General features: G+C 33.8%; 1 protein-coding gene across 5 annotated transcripts in view; it reads left to right on the forward strand.

The window, feature by feature from the left end:
* LOC145683431 (uncharacterized) overlaps nt 1-16,105 on the forward strand; it is a 479,291-nt gene that overhangs the window by 305,535 nt on the left and 157,651 nt on the right. For all 5 annotated transcript variants that reach the window (XM_081754766.1, XM_081754764.1, XM_081754762.1 and 2 more), the window contains 2 exons: nt 5,376-5,405; nt 9,106-9,150. In XM_081754766.1, the coding sequence (XP_081610892.1) occupies nt 5,376-5,405; nt 9,106-9,150 (75 nt within the window). The remainder of the gene's footprint in view (nt 1-5,375; nt 5,406-9,105; nt 9,151-16,105) is intronic.

Below are 16,105 nucleotides of genomic sequence, written 5' to 3' on the forward strand. Positions count from 1 at the left end.
CACTAAAATCTTTGATTATCTCTTCTCATTCTTGCAATCATATTGTTGGTTAGTTCTTCATCTAACGCTTTGTGTAGCATTCTTAAAATTATTCAACTTAAAATGATACCTTCAAAATAAAATAATTTGGAACGTAAATAGTTATCTACTTTGTGTAGTAAAACTCTCACTAATCAATATTTGACACCTCATGCGCGCAATGTAGCTGCATGTCAAGAAAAGCAATCTAAATGTGAAAGTTATTTCATAAAACTTCTGTAAATGTTTCAAGAGCACTTATTTTATTAAAAATTTTAGCATTAACCTACACAATGCAGTTTTGTTTTAGGTGACCTCAAGATAAATGCTATAAATCCATTATTTTAAGAAACCACAGCATAATTCATTAACCACTCGTGTTCGTTAGTGACGTTATCTTCTACTAATTGTGATTGAACAAGAATATATCTCATGACTCAATAGAAGTATTCGAGACAGAAAAGGGAAAGCTTTCAGTTGAAGAGTAGTGAAGATGGTAAAGAACTGAAGTAGAGAGATGGCCATTGCATTCTCTAATCTAGTACTATACTCGAGTACTCTAGTGAATGTTTTACACTATTCACTAGGATAGTGTTCAAAGTTATGGTACTCTTGATACTGAGCTATATAGTACGTTTGAATAAATAAAAGGCAAAACTAAGGGATGCATAAACCTACTTTTGAACGTAAGGACTAGCGTTCCCCATATATTACTTTATTCTTGCCAAAAGTGTCAAAACAGAAATCCATCTTTTTTGGAGCACAATCAATTGTGTACAATCGATTTAAATCTGTCATCGGGAAGTTGGGATAAAATTGTTTTCATAGGACAAAAAATATTATAACTTTGCATGCTCGACAATGTTCGAACATCTATTCACAAATTGCCTCTTCAATAGCAGTGTTCGCACGCTGTTACTAGATACCCAACGCGTCACAAACCTGCAAGACTAACAACGAAGATGACCTTCGTCAAAACAATTTTCTACCTGGAGATGTTGCTATCATTCACATAATTTTTCTCCATCCATGTATACCGTTTAACAACGGAAAATAACACACGCTAATTTTGTTATTTATTTCATACCTTTTGCCGCTGGAAGTACAGCTGATCGATCAACTAACGATCGCAGTACGAACACCAAAATACTTGTATTTCAATATTGGTATCATCGAACGATATAATATAGCATGAAAAAATGTGAGTTACTTGTCACTGACTCCTAATTAATAACTTTATATTCTCAGTAAATATTTATGTTCAGTATTGTTTCCTATATTACTTCCCTTTCCCGTTTCTCAATACATAAGGTGAAAGAAAACATTTCTGTTTGAACAAAACAAAATAATGCATCATATACTAGGATAGAGGGAAGAGGGATGATAGATAGAAGTGCGTAATAGGAAGAAATGTCAAACAATGAATTATTGAGGTGTACCAGTCACTTCAATTTTGATCGCTATATCATAATCTTATACTTTTTATCTAAAACTCAATAAATGTGACGTAAAATTTTCCCAAGTGACTTGTACTAGATTTACACAATTAGCAAAAGTGAAAAGTGCATTATGTATGAAAGTCAATGAAAAATGTACAAAGAAATAATTATAGTAAAGAGATAAGAAAACTATAAGGTAATAAACAGGATAAAGTTATAAACAGGATATGGTAATAAACAGGATGGTGGTGAAACAAAGTAAAAGTCACAATGGAGAAAAAGGAAACTTCAAAAGTCATAACTATGAGAAGTGTGTGATATATTTGTAAGTGAATATATAGGTTTATATATGAGCGGTGTAAATTTTTGAAAAGTTAAAACTTGACCCTTTTTCTTGCACTCAGGTCTACACACACGATGTGGATTCCGAAAATATTATCATATCTACTGACGTACTTGTGATTACTAGATGTCAGATGATATTAAATCGCACGTTAATTGAGAAAGGTCGTGTTGTCAACCAGAATAGTTCGTTCTAGTTCTTCCGAATAGGTTTTTGTTATAAATACTATAATGGTTTGTCAGCGCAGCAGTACAATCAACAATTATTTATTTATTTTTTATTTATTTATAATAGGTTTCAGATATAGCATTGGCCATTTTACACTGAAACATTTTAACAATTTTGTAACATAACAATAGAATGACAATTTGAAATGAAGATGGTAGAGTACAATGGCAACATTACCAAGATAGTTTATTTATAGGTGATCTAAAGGTATGCTCATTTGAAAAAAACGTCTACAGTTTCTGGTAATTGATTATACGTGCTAGCATTTCGGTTCAGAAGGGACCTTTGGATAATATTAATTCTCGCAGCTCGAGTGTAAAAGAGATAACTAGACCGTGTTGTTCTAGCAGGTACGCGAAAATTGACCCGACTTAATAACTGTTCACATGATATATGGCCATTTACAATTTTATGCAAAAATATTAGGTCAGAAATTTTGTTTCTCACTAGGGGAGGTTTGATATTGAGAAATGTTAAAACGTCATTTTTTGGAAGTGTTCGGAGGTGAGGTACTCGGTAGGATACAATGGCTAAAATGAAATTAATTACAGAATTTATTTTTTTCAGATGAGTAGGGCAGGCCATAGACCAGATAGGAGAACAGTACTCAATTCTAGTGTTGACTATTTATTTGCTGTCACTAAAAGAGTAAGGTGAAATGGATAATACGATGTGGAGAACTGTATCAGTGACTTTTAGTTGCCGTTTCTCAAGTAAATGAACTTGGAATTTATGTATAAACGCTAAAGCTGTATTTTAGATATCACTAATAAAGCTTCCACATAAGTAAATATATCACCACTGTAGCTTTGATACTAAAATAGTTGTAGAATCATAAAATATTTAAACTATAAGCATTGGGTTGTAAAAATATATAGAATTAGTAGAAGAAGAACAGGAAGAACAAACATTTAAGAACTGGAAAGCAGTGCACTCAAATTGGAGTTAGACTTATTTTTATATTTGATTTGTTACATTTTAGAATCTTTACTAATAAAAGTCCAACTGGCCAGAGCAGTATATATATTTTAAGATTATATATTTGTGTTACAGTTTCGGCTATGTGACATAGCCTTCCTCAGACTCATTATGAGAGAAATATCCAATCTTGACAGGTCATATACAATCTGGATGCCAGACACTCTCTCTTAGATATTTCTCTCATAATGTTTCTGAGGAAGTCTATGTTACATAGCCGAAACTATAACACAAATATATAATCTTAAAATATGTATACTGCTTTGGTTAGTTGGAGTTTTATTAGTAATCTTGTATTTTAGAATCTTACAGTACATCTATTGAATTACAATACAAGTACTTGTAAGTTTATTACAAATGGTGTTACAAGTACGTATATGCTATTCCCTATTCGCAATCAATAGCGATTATATGTCGTACTATATTAACAAACTTCCTTTTCTAGTATATTATTTTAAATCCGAGCAATAGAAAACTGTGTACTAAATTATTGAAACCAAATCATAGAATGTTGTATCTTACTAAGTTTTATATATACAGTAAACGGATGGTTCAATTATTATTTCTATTTAGCAATAAACAAAATAAAGTTTGCTATTAACTAGAGAAGTGGAATATAGAATTTTATTATTGAGGAATAAAGAATGCTTCAATAATAAAATTCGACATAAAATTCTTTTCTTTAAGTTGCTAAATTAAGACAGATACAACGTTAGTAATTGTAATTAAGTTTTCCATACAGGGTGACAAGAAATAATCCGGACGAAGTTTTGTTACCATACATTTATTAAAACGGAAGAATTTCGCAAAACAGCACGTAATGTCAAGAGCATCGGTATTTAAAAACAATATGGTCAGCCGGTTTCGAAGTGGCCGCCCTTGGCAGCGATACAGAGACCCAAACGTGCTTTCAAATGTTCGGCGACAGGCCACAGCTCCTAGGTGACAATCAGTTCCACTCACAACGCTGGGTCGACCATACACCGTAGTCCATGGGTTTGAGATCTGACGAGTAGAATGGCCATTCCGAAGACGAACTTAAATCCAGAAAATGGGTTTTGCACCAGTCTTTCGTCTGTTTCGCAATCTGGACCGGAGTGGAGTCTTGTTAGAAAGTCCATTCCGTATCGCCGAAGTTGACACTTAACCCACGGAAGTACTACGGTCCGTAAAATGTCATGGCGGTACACGTCTTGGTTGATCTTGGCGTCTTGATCCTGGAACACCACAGGAGTCTTGCCATTTGCGCAAATTCCACTCCAGACCATGACCAACCTTGGAGTTTGGTGGTGTTCCACGATGGTTCAGATGCCGGCAGCCTCTGCGCAGCAGGTCCTGTCGTTTTGGTGGTTGTACACCTGCTTCACGGTTAACAGCTTCTAGTCGGTAAAGAGAATGCGCTCCCATCGCTGACCTGTGGCCCTGCGATTGAGAAGGTGGCATCGTTCGAGTCACACGCTTTTATTTTTGGCCGTGAGTAGCTGAATTTTTCGAGCTTGTATACCTTGAAGTTAAGTTCCCTTTTTGCCATTTGCCACACCGTTAGAGGTTGATCCCGATCCCACGAGCGACTTTTCTCACGGAGACCCTCGAATTTCATTCCACTCGCTTCTTGATCTTACGGTTCTTGAGCGTGTTGGCGGTTTATCTTCTTCTGGAATAGGCAGGGCCGGATTTAGCATTTTGGTGCCCCTAGGCCCAATAATTTTTTCCGCCCCCTAGTTTGGTTAAAGTTACTTTCCTAAAAACCTTTATTAAAAAATTACAGCCAGTTCTCCCGTGTTTGAGATCAATGTTGTAACGAACTTTATGCATAATGTTGAAAAATAGTTTAACTTTACCAACAATTATTTGTTCCAATGAACTTCAAAATCAGAATGCTTTATTAGCCTGATTTTTTTACAATCAATTCAAAAAATATGTTAAGTTATGGCTATTTATTTTTATTTCTAGATATTTTTTAATTTTCTTCTCGGCCGTGCGCCCCCTGGGAGCTTGCGTCCATAGGCCCGGGCCTACCGGGCCTATTGGGAAATCCGGCCATGGGAATAGGGAACTGAATCTGTGACTGTTGTTTTTGGAACAACAAGCAAACCAACATTTTCACACTGACGCTTTCCTTCACGAAACAGTTCCAACATTTCCCTGTGTTTGGTTGTCATTCTGAAACAAAAATGAAATTCCTCGTTTGGAAGCCGGAAAAAGCATGTACAGGTACACAAGAATCCAACAAAACATCACTTATTTTGCTACAGTACACTACATTTCTGGCTGGATACACCAAACACTGTACGGGTTATTTGTTGTCACCCTGTATCAATTATTATAGTTAACTACAATAAACCTTCTTTGAATATTCCTTATTTCAGGTTTACAAACTGAAAGTTCTGGAGATTCAAGTAAGTATCACTACAAAAACTAGTTAATAGGAAAATCGAACTTTATTATATAATATACAGAGTAATACACAACGTGACTACAACTAACCAACTAACTAACTCTATGGCCTATGAAACCCTTAGGTTTAATGTCGCTTTCAAAATTCTCCATTGACTTGTATCCTTTGCCAACTGGGTCCATTTTCTACTTCGTATTCCTATTTCTGATACATACTATTGTCCTCCAGTCTGCAGCTAGGTCTTTCTAATGGTCATTGTCCAATTGGAATTCCTGTTAAACCTTTGAAACCATTCCTATTTTTTTCCATTCTGGCTACATCGCCTGCCCAACTGAATCTCCAGGATTTGATAAATCTAACAATGTTCGGAAAACCGTAGAAATTTTGTAGCTCTTCATTATGGAGTTTCCGTCATTCCCCATTCCCGGTTCTCCTGGATCCGAAGTTACTACAACGGAAAAAAAAAGTTAATATTGTTTTGCGATTACCGTCAAATTGTATACTAACAAAAGTAAAATAATAATAATAATAATAATAATAATAATAATAATAATAATAATAATAATAATAATAATAATAATAATAACAAATATTTTTTTCGTTCCTGAAAAGGTGAATAGTTGCAAACAGATGTACCGCCGAGGTCCAGTAAATGCAGCAAGACATTTATTTATTTATTTATTTATTTTTCATTTATTTATTTTTTTTAGAAAAAAAACAGACGAATGCCTAATTAGTTTTCCATCGTGATAATATACTTTAAAACACACATCTGATAGCATAACAATACTATAGGAAAATAAATACTTTAAAACACACACAACACGACAGAGACCTCATTCATTTAGAATAAAGTTCTGTCTATAACCAAAAATATCTCTGGGTGCTCTCGTGACATCTTATTAAACAATAAACACATTTTTTCTGACAAGCGATAAATTAAATGCATTAATCCTTTGCACTGAGAAGTGAAATTCGTCATTATGGGGTCTCTTGCTCTATGTGGGACATGAAGTTTGATTGGTGATAATAAATATTTTGAACCTACTGTACTATGAATTATTTCATAAGAAAGATAAAATGAAATGAGTCCTCCTGCTTTCAAGTGATTGTAAATATTTGCTTCAAGGTTCTTCATACTTCTCAAATTCCGGATATATATCTGTTTCATTATATGTTAAGAAGCGCATACATTTATTTTGAATATTTTCGATTTTTTTTATATATTTCTTACTGTGAAAACCCCATATTATCGCTACATATTTCACTTTAGGCAATGTATAGTGTTTTGAGGACATTGGTGTTTTTTTTTAAAAAAAATTCTGAATCTCATCACAAAGCCAAGGTTCCTAAAGGCCTCACCAACTACTCTGTTGACATGAATATCGAATGATAGGTTTGACTGCAGAGTGACTCCAAGATCAATTTACAATCCATTCCCTCAATTGGTGTTTGATTAATAGTATACACATTGCGCACATGACATGCAGCAATATGCTGTTTCATTTTCCTGGTGTACGATACTACTTTACATTTTTTTATATTTAACCGCAATTTGTTTGATTCGCAGCATTGGAAAATATAATTAATGCCGCTTTGCAAAGAAATAGTGTCTAATTCCATGAAAATACTGTTGTTGTGTAATTTTCTGTATAACTTTGTGTTTGACAGTTTCTCTTTGCAAATTTTTTGTTGGATATTTTTAGCACAATATCTTTGTTTAAAAGTTATTCCTAATAATTTCTCTGTTAACTGTCATACTTATTCAATTTGATGATCAAGTGTAACGGTTTTATTTTCTTCTGGATAAGTTAGAGGGTTAACCAGAAATTTGAAAAGATTAACAGTTTAACTTTTATGACTTGGAAACGAAAATAACATGTAACAGTTTAACGTTTATGTTTTAAAAATAAACGAGTTTAATTTTCTTGTAGGTAAACATGTAGGATGCGTGAAGGTAAACATTCTGTTGACTACCAAGTACTGAGCTGAAATGAAGTGGCGCGTGGTAAAAGCAACGAATTAGAAGTGGTCGCACGTGATAGTGATGACTCATATGTATGTGTATAAAAGATGATCAGTTAGTTATTGTCAAGCTGGTGTCTCAAGAGGATTTAACTTTTTGGGGAGGACTAAAACTCACAGATATCTGCCATACTCTTAAGTATATTTACCTCATTTCTATGCATAAGCACTCAGCTGTAGATATCATATTGAAATTTAAGGAGAGATCTAATACAAATAAAGTCCATGAGCCATGATAAAACATCTGAATAAAGCAATTTTCTTCTACAGTCGAACTTATACTTCAATCACACTAACATTGAAGTCACACTTGTGAACCATAAAAGTATTATTTTTCATTCCCTGCTTCAAACATATAAACTCTCACTCCAAACTACATAACGTAACACTCTAAAAGAAGCACTTCATCCTAAAGTATGGAGAGACTAAGGTACGTCAAAGTAACCCAAATAACGTATACATTTCCGGATATTTCAATTGTTAGTATTTTCACTCTTCCAAAGAAAAGATCTAAGATCCCTAGGGATATATATTTAGGACCGATAGACCCAGTCACATGACCATGTGACATCAAACCATATGGTACAGTTTGTTCATGATGTCTTACCACGTAACTACGATCAACGTCTTCAGGTCACATTATCCTATGGCCCAGCAACGCGAGTCCAAAATCAATATTGATTAGTTGAGGGCCACTTTGAGCGAAGAAGGACAAGTGCTATTTTACACCACATACTGAAGTTCATTGTGAAATTTCTGCGCAAAATACTATCACCTTGACGTACCTCTTTATCTATCCTTATAGTCTTTTTACAGCTATTTGCCTAACTTCTTGACCGACGTTATCTATGACTATACCCTTCTTTCATACCACTTGTTCTAACACTGTGAATAACCATTGCAATCTTTATAGAATCCAATTTCTTCATACTCAATGAACGCAGGTTGTAAGGGTAATTAATATTTGTTTGAAAGTTTTGTCAGTTTTCAGTCACTTGATAATAACCCACAATGCTGTAACACTTTTAAACCCAGCCTGGTTATTTATTGGGTATTGTTTAAATTTTGTAATATAAATTTTGAATTAATATAAGTGTTTCACTTTGTAACGTTAGTTTTGATTTACTGTTTTTCCACATATATTCTCAACTATATTCATAAGTACAAACTTATGTCTTCAATATCAGATTTAACGACAATTACAAATAAATCAATTCAAACTACCTGAAAATGTTTGAACGGTGAATATAGATTTCGTTTCAAATGGCACCTTCATCACCATTGTTACTTACTTTTTCCTTTTCTAGTGTACAGCATGACATGAACACTGTGGTTTCATGACTACATGAAAGAGCATTTTAAGAGTTTTTCTATAAGCAAAAGGAAAGACTAATTGAACCGTCATCCCTACAAAGTATTACATATAAACTTAATAAGGATAAGCTAAATGAAAGTCATTTATTGCTTTTGTTGTTATTATTAAGATTAGCAACGTCGAATACTAAAGCTGTTGTATTCGAGGTTAATCTTTGCAGAAGGGTATACTTTAATATTGTTCAAATAAACCCATTTTATTATTAATATTCATCTGGAGAAATACATACTTGTACATGTAACACTTAATTTTAGAAATATTGGCATTGTTATTATTTATTAACATGCTTTTCTAATTTCAGTGTCCTTAGCAGCCGCCATGAAATCAGTAAAAGGTATTAAAGAAGGTAGGGGTTCCAGAAAAATGGGAAGCTAGGTTGCAGTAATATACAGTTATCATCACCGTATTATACCTGTTGAATACGTTAACAGATGGTAAAACTACTAGAACAATATTGATGATACTTTAATATTTACTAATAACTAAGCACTAAGAATTAAAACAAATTTGTACACATTGATAAAAATATATAATAACTAACTAGTAGAAGTATCTATTTCGGAAAATGACAGAATAAGCAACATATAAAGTATTTGAATAGTGAACCAGATAGTGTCTTCAAAATACTAATACTTCTAATACTAGTAATTTTAGATATTCCTTTAATGCAAAAGTTTGACTGCAGGGCAACTATGAAGTAATAAACAAGAGTTCCAGAATTTTCACTTATAAAAAGTTTCCGAAGCATTTATTGGTTTATTAAATAACATTTCCCAGATAACATCTTGCTTATTTCCTACATTCTTAAGATTTGTCATTTTACTTAAGGTGTTTATTGAAGCAGAAGAAAGTGGAGGAGTAGTAGTGATGATAATAATTTCTAAAGTTATATAAATAATACTTAACTTCAAATATAGAATATAATTATTATTCTGATGTTAGGAAAGAGATAAGAACATAGTGTCTAGTTGATGTAATTTCAAGGCATATAATACAAACTTGTAAATCAATCGTACAAATTTCGACATTTTATCACACAAAGTTTTTTTTATTATTATTATTATGAAATGCCCTCTTAACACATGCCTGAGTTTGTGTGAGTGAGTGACATTTCCGCCCCAGGTGTGTCATTTCCAAACACTAAAAGGAAAAAGAAGGATTTTTCCGCAGGCCGGTAAATTATGCAGTATTTGGCAGATAGCACAACTGAGGGAGGCTCGGCAATATTAGAAAGTAGTGCATAGAGTCCTGACAAATATCTTCTTGGAATTAGGATACATATAATTTAATTCTAAATCAAAATACAAAGTTATATTTTTCTGTGCTCATTCTGAGACAACTCTCCTGTTAAACTTGTAAGCGATAACTTATGAAAGCGTTAATCTACTACATAAATTCACAAGCCAAACGAATCATGTCCTATAATTTCGATTATTTGTAGTTTTGTGATGTTATTTTGAACACTACTCTGTCTTAAAAGTTGTTCAAAATGATGAGCATCCACATTAAAACATTCATGATCTTTCCTTTAAAAAATTCAATTAACATGTAAAATTACTTCTTTTGAGGTTACTTAAACTTCTGACCTTGTGTTATCTTCAAATTCGTTTATTTTGCGGAGCTATATCTATGTGTCACTTCTTAAGCGTTCGCCACAAATAAAAGTCCCACATGTTAAGATTTGAGGAGCGTGCAGGCCATATGCCTCTAGAAGTGATGATGTTATTTAAAACTCCACTGAAGAGTTCGAAGAATCCATAAATACATCTTGTTAGATATATTCATAATGTCTCTAGTTTTCCAATAACTAGAAAATTTGTTCCATCATATGTCTACATAGCATCTCCGAATTTATCATATCGCCGAAAAATATGTGAGCTATTATTATTTTTGCTGTTACATTCTACCACACACACAGTTTTTCATCGTGTAATGAAGATTTGTACATCGGTAAATTTCATTAGAGGAGTTCTGTGACCATTAATAGAATGGGTCATGGGTCACCAGACTACTTGGGTCACGACTTTTGTCCGGATCTGGATGTATCCTGTCAGACTCGGTGACCCAAACAGATCAGGAAGCCCAGACAGACCCGGTGACCCAACAGAAGCCATACCCAATATTATCTTTGCGGACGATTATAGTTGATTAATGATGCCTAGCGCTTAATCTCAAACATTTACCTGTAGATTCTCGATATGACATCTCTTAACCAAGATACCATATCTTCATTATTTTATGTTCGCACAAATATAGTTCCATGTTTATTCATTTTCCCATACGTTGTTCTTAAATATAGCCTTGTTATCATTGGTTTGAGAGGTTTAAGGATGTTGAACTAACCTTGTAATGAAATACAGAAACTCCATAAGATGCAGCCAATCATCTCTCATGCCACGATGACATAACATGTATTAGTAATCATTATCCAAACTTGGGAGAATATTTGAAAATGAAATGAAATCTTTAAGTTTAACGTAACACTTTTATGCCGCTTAGGCTAAAGGAGACGGTGATAATGAAAAATGAGTGAAATGGTGGAATGAAGAAAGTGGGAGGAAACAAGAGAATCCCGAGAAAACCCACGAACACGGTGTTTGTCCACCACAAAGTCTAGACGGCGCGAGCTGGAATCGGGAAGAAGATTTGATTAATGTTTAGTAGTAATATGTTTGATCACGTCTGGGCTATATCGGTAATTCATATGACAATTCTTTAATCCTTTCTCGCCTCTTACTATGAGTGACAACCCAGAATTTCAGTTAAGGAAAACGTACCAAGATCTAGTTTCTCGTACTGTTTGCCTTCACTACGAACTAACCAAAATAAGGTTTATAACTAAATATATATGATTTGAATAGTGGCATTTCTAAAACTAAAAAAGATGCATTTTGTACATCTTTTTGATTAATTTAAATAATAGCTTTCATAGTTAGGCTATTTGCGAAGAAGAAGTTTGCAAAGAAAATAATAAACCTGTTAAACTATGTAATTACCACTAAAACTGACGGGCGTGATATATTTATTGCTTGTTTTTAAAAATAATAATGTTATTTATTTTTGTTTCTACGATTTGTGGCTATGTTTCTAAATTTTCCTTTAACTATACAAGACGATGATACTAATCCAAGTTTTAATTGTCAATATTTCGTCACTACGTTCTTCACGGAATGATTTACTGTCGGAATCAAATGTGAAATTAATACTTTATATTTTAGGTTACTCTTGTAGTAATTACAACGTAAATGTTATATACTCACAATTTCTTCATGTGTTGTATTACTCCAATGTCAAAAAGGTGTTTTAACTAACAAATAGGTGAGCATTTTCGAAATCGCTGCACTGACCCTTTAGACGATACTTCAGCTTCGATATTATTCAGGAAAGTCCAGGAAAAATATTAATGGAATGTCTGCTCAACAAGAAGAAAGATTTTGATTTTTTTTTTTAAGGTACACTGTTCAATCATAAATTGGCTTTGTTCCTTACAAGACAAAGGAAAATGGCGTGGTAACTTCGAAACTGTGTGAGACAACCCAAAAGACAATTACATATTAGTTTGCACAGGTAGGGCTTTGCTATACATATATACATACAAGCAGAAATGAGTATGTTTCATATTCATAACAATCGGTCTCAAAATTAGCAAAAAGATATCAGTGGTGCCAATTTAAATTCACTTTCACCAAACTAGATGAAAAGAAGAATTTTATAATAAAGTTTCATATTTTGCGGAGACGAGAGCCCAGTATTGATCGCAGACTATAACAAAGAACTGTCTGGAGTTAAAGGTATATTTTATAATTTTAAATGAGAAGTTTTACTGGTCGATCAAAATTCGACAATCCCTCATAAGAAAAACATGTGGCGTACGTTTTCTGTAACTCCATTAGTATACTAAAGAGTTTGTGGTTTCATTTCAGTGCAATGTGTAACACACACAGATGCGAACAACAACCGGGAAGGTAAAATATATATTTAATGTAAAGAGAATGAAAGAGAAGGAAATCATGATTGTACCAATTGTGTTAGTAGCTTGACACATAGTCACTTTTATATGATGGCATTTAGTCTCCGCGACACCAGTTCAATCAGGGTCATGGCTTTGACCGTGTCACTGGGTTTGGTGGGTCGTAGGTATGACTGCCTATTAGTCTTTCCATTCCATCTTCAGATGAATTTTGTGGCCTATGCCATCACTGCAAACCAAAAAGTCACTAAATGAAACTAAGCTTCATCCGAAGAAAATGCGTATTAAGGCTGTGCCCAACACTCGGAAAGCGATAACATTTCCCTATATAATAACATAGCATATTTCTTTCCAAAATTTTATGAAAACTATTTATTTTATAAAGTTCAAAATTCGGCCAAATGTTTGTTAGTATTAATATTGCATGTTCACTTTTAGTTTTTCTTGCTAAGGTAATATTAGAGCGCGCTAATTAAAAATTAATTTTCTTCCATTTAAAAGCTTTTTAAGATATTGGCTGCATTTTGCAACAGTGTAGAACAGCAGATAGGAAACTAACCAGGTAGATTTCTTTCATTCTCTGTCCCCGCTAGGTCACGTGCGCGGAGAAAAAGAAACCGATGGAATGCAGATTGACAGCAGATAACAAGAGCAATGTCTGTTTCCTCTCTCTTCATAGATCGGAAAGATTTTCTTGATTCTTCGTAAACATCTCAGTGAATAGTTACCTGTACAGGCATATTGCAGCTAACAACATACGAAAGTTTCAGAAAATCTGTCTATGTTGTTTTCAAGTAAGGGAAGTCTGTTCATCTTATGAAATTAGTTTCGAACTGTATAGCGTAAAGGAAACTCACTTATTTGTTGCATCAACTGAGAAAAATTTACATATAGATTAAAGAGAAGTCTTAGGAAAAACTAACGATATACTAAATGCTGGTACTTACTATCTATTAAGTATATTCGTATCAAAATTGTCTAATAAATCTAGAAATGAATAAAAATAAAGAACGGTCCGAACGATTCTTTTACTATATATATTTTATTTACCTATCTGCGTTTTGAGTGGCATCGAGAACCCAACTCTTTGCCTTTTTCTAAAATCAAACTTGAGACCACAGGGGCCCACGTCTCAAAACTACTGGTCTTGTAATACAAGTGTGATACTTCTCAAAATCAAATATTTTATACTTGTATATATTATTAAAAAGCGGCAAATTAAAAATGTCAGCAATAGTACTTAAAAATTAATTTTTACTATTATTCTAGTATTTCTACGTCATGATATTTGATGGATTCTCAATATATATATATATATATATATATATATATATATATATATATATATATATATATATATATATATATATATATATATATATATATATATATATATATATATTACAAGACGAGTAGTTTTGAGAAATAGACCGCTGCTGTGTTAGAAACACACACACAACTGACGAGTAAATTTAAATGTATTAATTAATATTTATTTTAGAAAACGAAATGTCAGATGGAGCCGAAAGGCCATTTTATACCGAAACATTAATAACAAAGACAAGGAAATGTGGAAATCAGGCAGAGCATATGTGGGAAGTATATCATCCTGGTGATATTCGCCTGGTGGGACAGAAGAAAATCGTGGGTTAACATTAATAATAATAAAAAATGCTTCTTGATATCACTTATCGATTTTGCTCTATGGAGCTATGGATTTGGTTTTAGTTTGATTTCAGCTTAGTATACCGTTCAGCAGCGAGGCTATATGAGACGTGGACCTACAGCGAGGGAATACGAACCACACGAGTTCCTGCCGGAAATCGAACCCGGGTCTCCCGCGCCAAAGACGCGTATGCTATCCACATAGGTCCGGGGGAGCTCTATGGAGCTATGGGGATCAATATTGAAACTAAAAGAGTGAAATTGTTTTACCATTTCCGGTTTCAGTAGAGAGAATTAGGTGAAGATGGTATTTTTCTTGAGATGCTCAATCGATTTTCGAAAACTATCGCTATCTACTACCAATTTATTTTTATGGCGATCAATGTTAAAACCGAAAACGGTTTATTAATACCACTCCTGATTTCAATACAGGGTTAACGAAAGAAAGGGAGCTTATTTTTGAGACGTAGTTTGAATTCCCGAAAATTTCTCGAGCTCTCTGACAGTTTTTATTCTATGAAAATCAATATTGAAACCGGAAATAGTAGTAAATTTTTACGACTTACGGTTTTAATAGTGAGATAGGGGTAGAGGTTGTAAATGTTCTTGACGTTGAATCGATTTCCCAAATCCTCTCGTCGCTAGTTATTTCCGTCTTTGATTTATGGCCATTAATGTTGAAACTGGTTGTGGTCGATTTTTACCACTTACGGTTTAAATAGAAGGTTGTTGGAGGAGACGGATATGGAACCTATTCTTGGGGTGCTAATGGAGTCCACAGAAAACTGCTTCTCGATATATCTTATCGTCTTTGCTCTATGAAAATCAATATTGAAACTGGAAGTAGTAGTAAATTTCTACCAGTTCCGGTTTTGATAGAAAGATAGGGATAGAAATAGTACATTTCCGAGAGACGTTGAATCAATTCCCTAATCCCGCTTGTCGCTAGTTATTATAGTTTTTGATTTATGACCCGTAAGTAGTCGATCTCTATCACTTCCGATTTATATAGAAGATTGACGGAGGAGATGGAACCTATTCTTAGGACGCTAAATCTATTCCGGAAAATCCTTTTCGATATCTCTTACCGCTTTTCATCTGATATCTGTCAACATGCAGAGCCGTTCTATTAGACTTCTGATCCTTATGCATAACATAGGTTGAAAGTATAATAAATCCAGATAGAAGAAATATTATTCATCAAATTTATTTTCGTGCAGATTAAGAATCTGAGAATTTCAAAAATTCTTTTACATCAGTAATTATTCCATGAAGAATAACGGGTACCACGGTGGTTCAGTGGTAGAGTGCTCACCTCTGGTGTGTGTTGTCCCAGGCTCTATTTCAGCTCGCGCCGAGTGAGTTTTGTGGTGGGCAAACGCCATGTGCGTGGGTTTTCTTGGGGTTCTCACGTTTCTCCCACTTTCTTCATTACAGCATTTCGTTCATTCTCATCATCACAGTCTCCTTTAGCGTATCCGGTATAACAGTGGGACGTAAAACTGAAAGATTTCACTTCTAAATAAGAACCTAATGCACTCTACAGGGTTTTATTCTTGGCTAATACCCAATAATAGCGTACAGATTGATGTTATGGTTGGAGATTGATATGCCATAAAATCGATTATTCATGCAAAAAATGCACCAACATTTGTCAGCTAGTCAC

This window comes from Thermobia domestica, chromosome 4 (assembly GCF_964235325.1).
Source record: "Thermobia domestica chromosome 4, izTheDome1.hap1.1, whole genome shotgun sequence".
NCBI classification, from domain to species: domain Eukaryota; kingdom Metazoa; phylum Arthropoda; class Insecta; order Zygentoma; family Lepismatidae; genus Thermobia; species Thermobia domestica.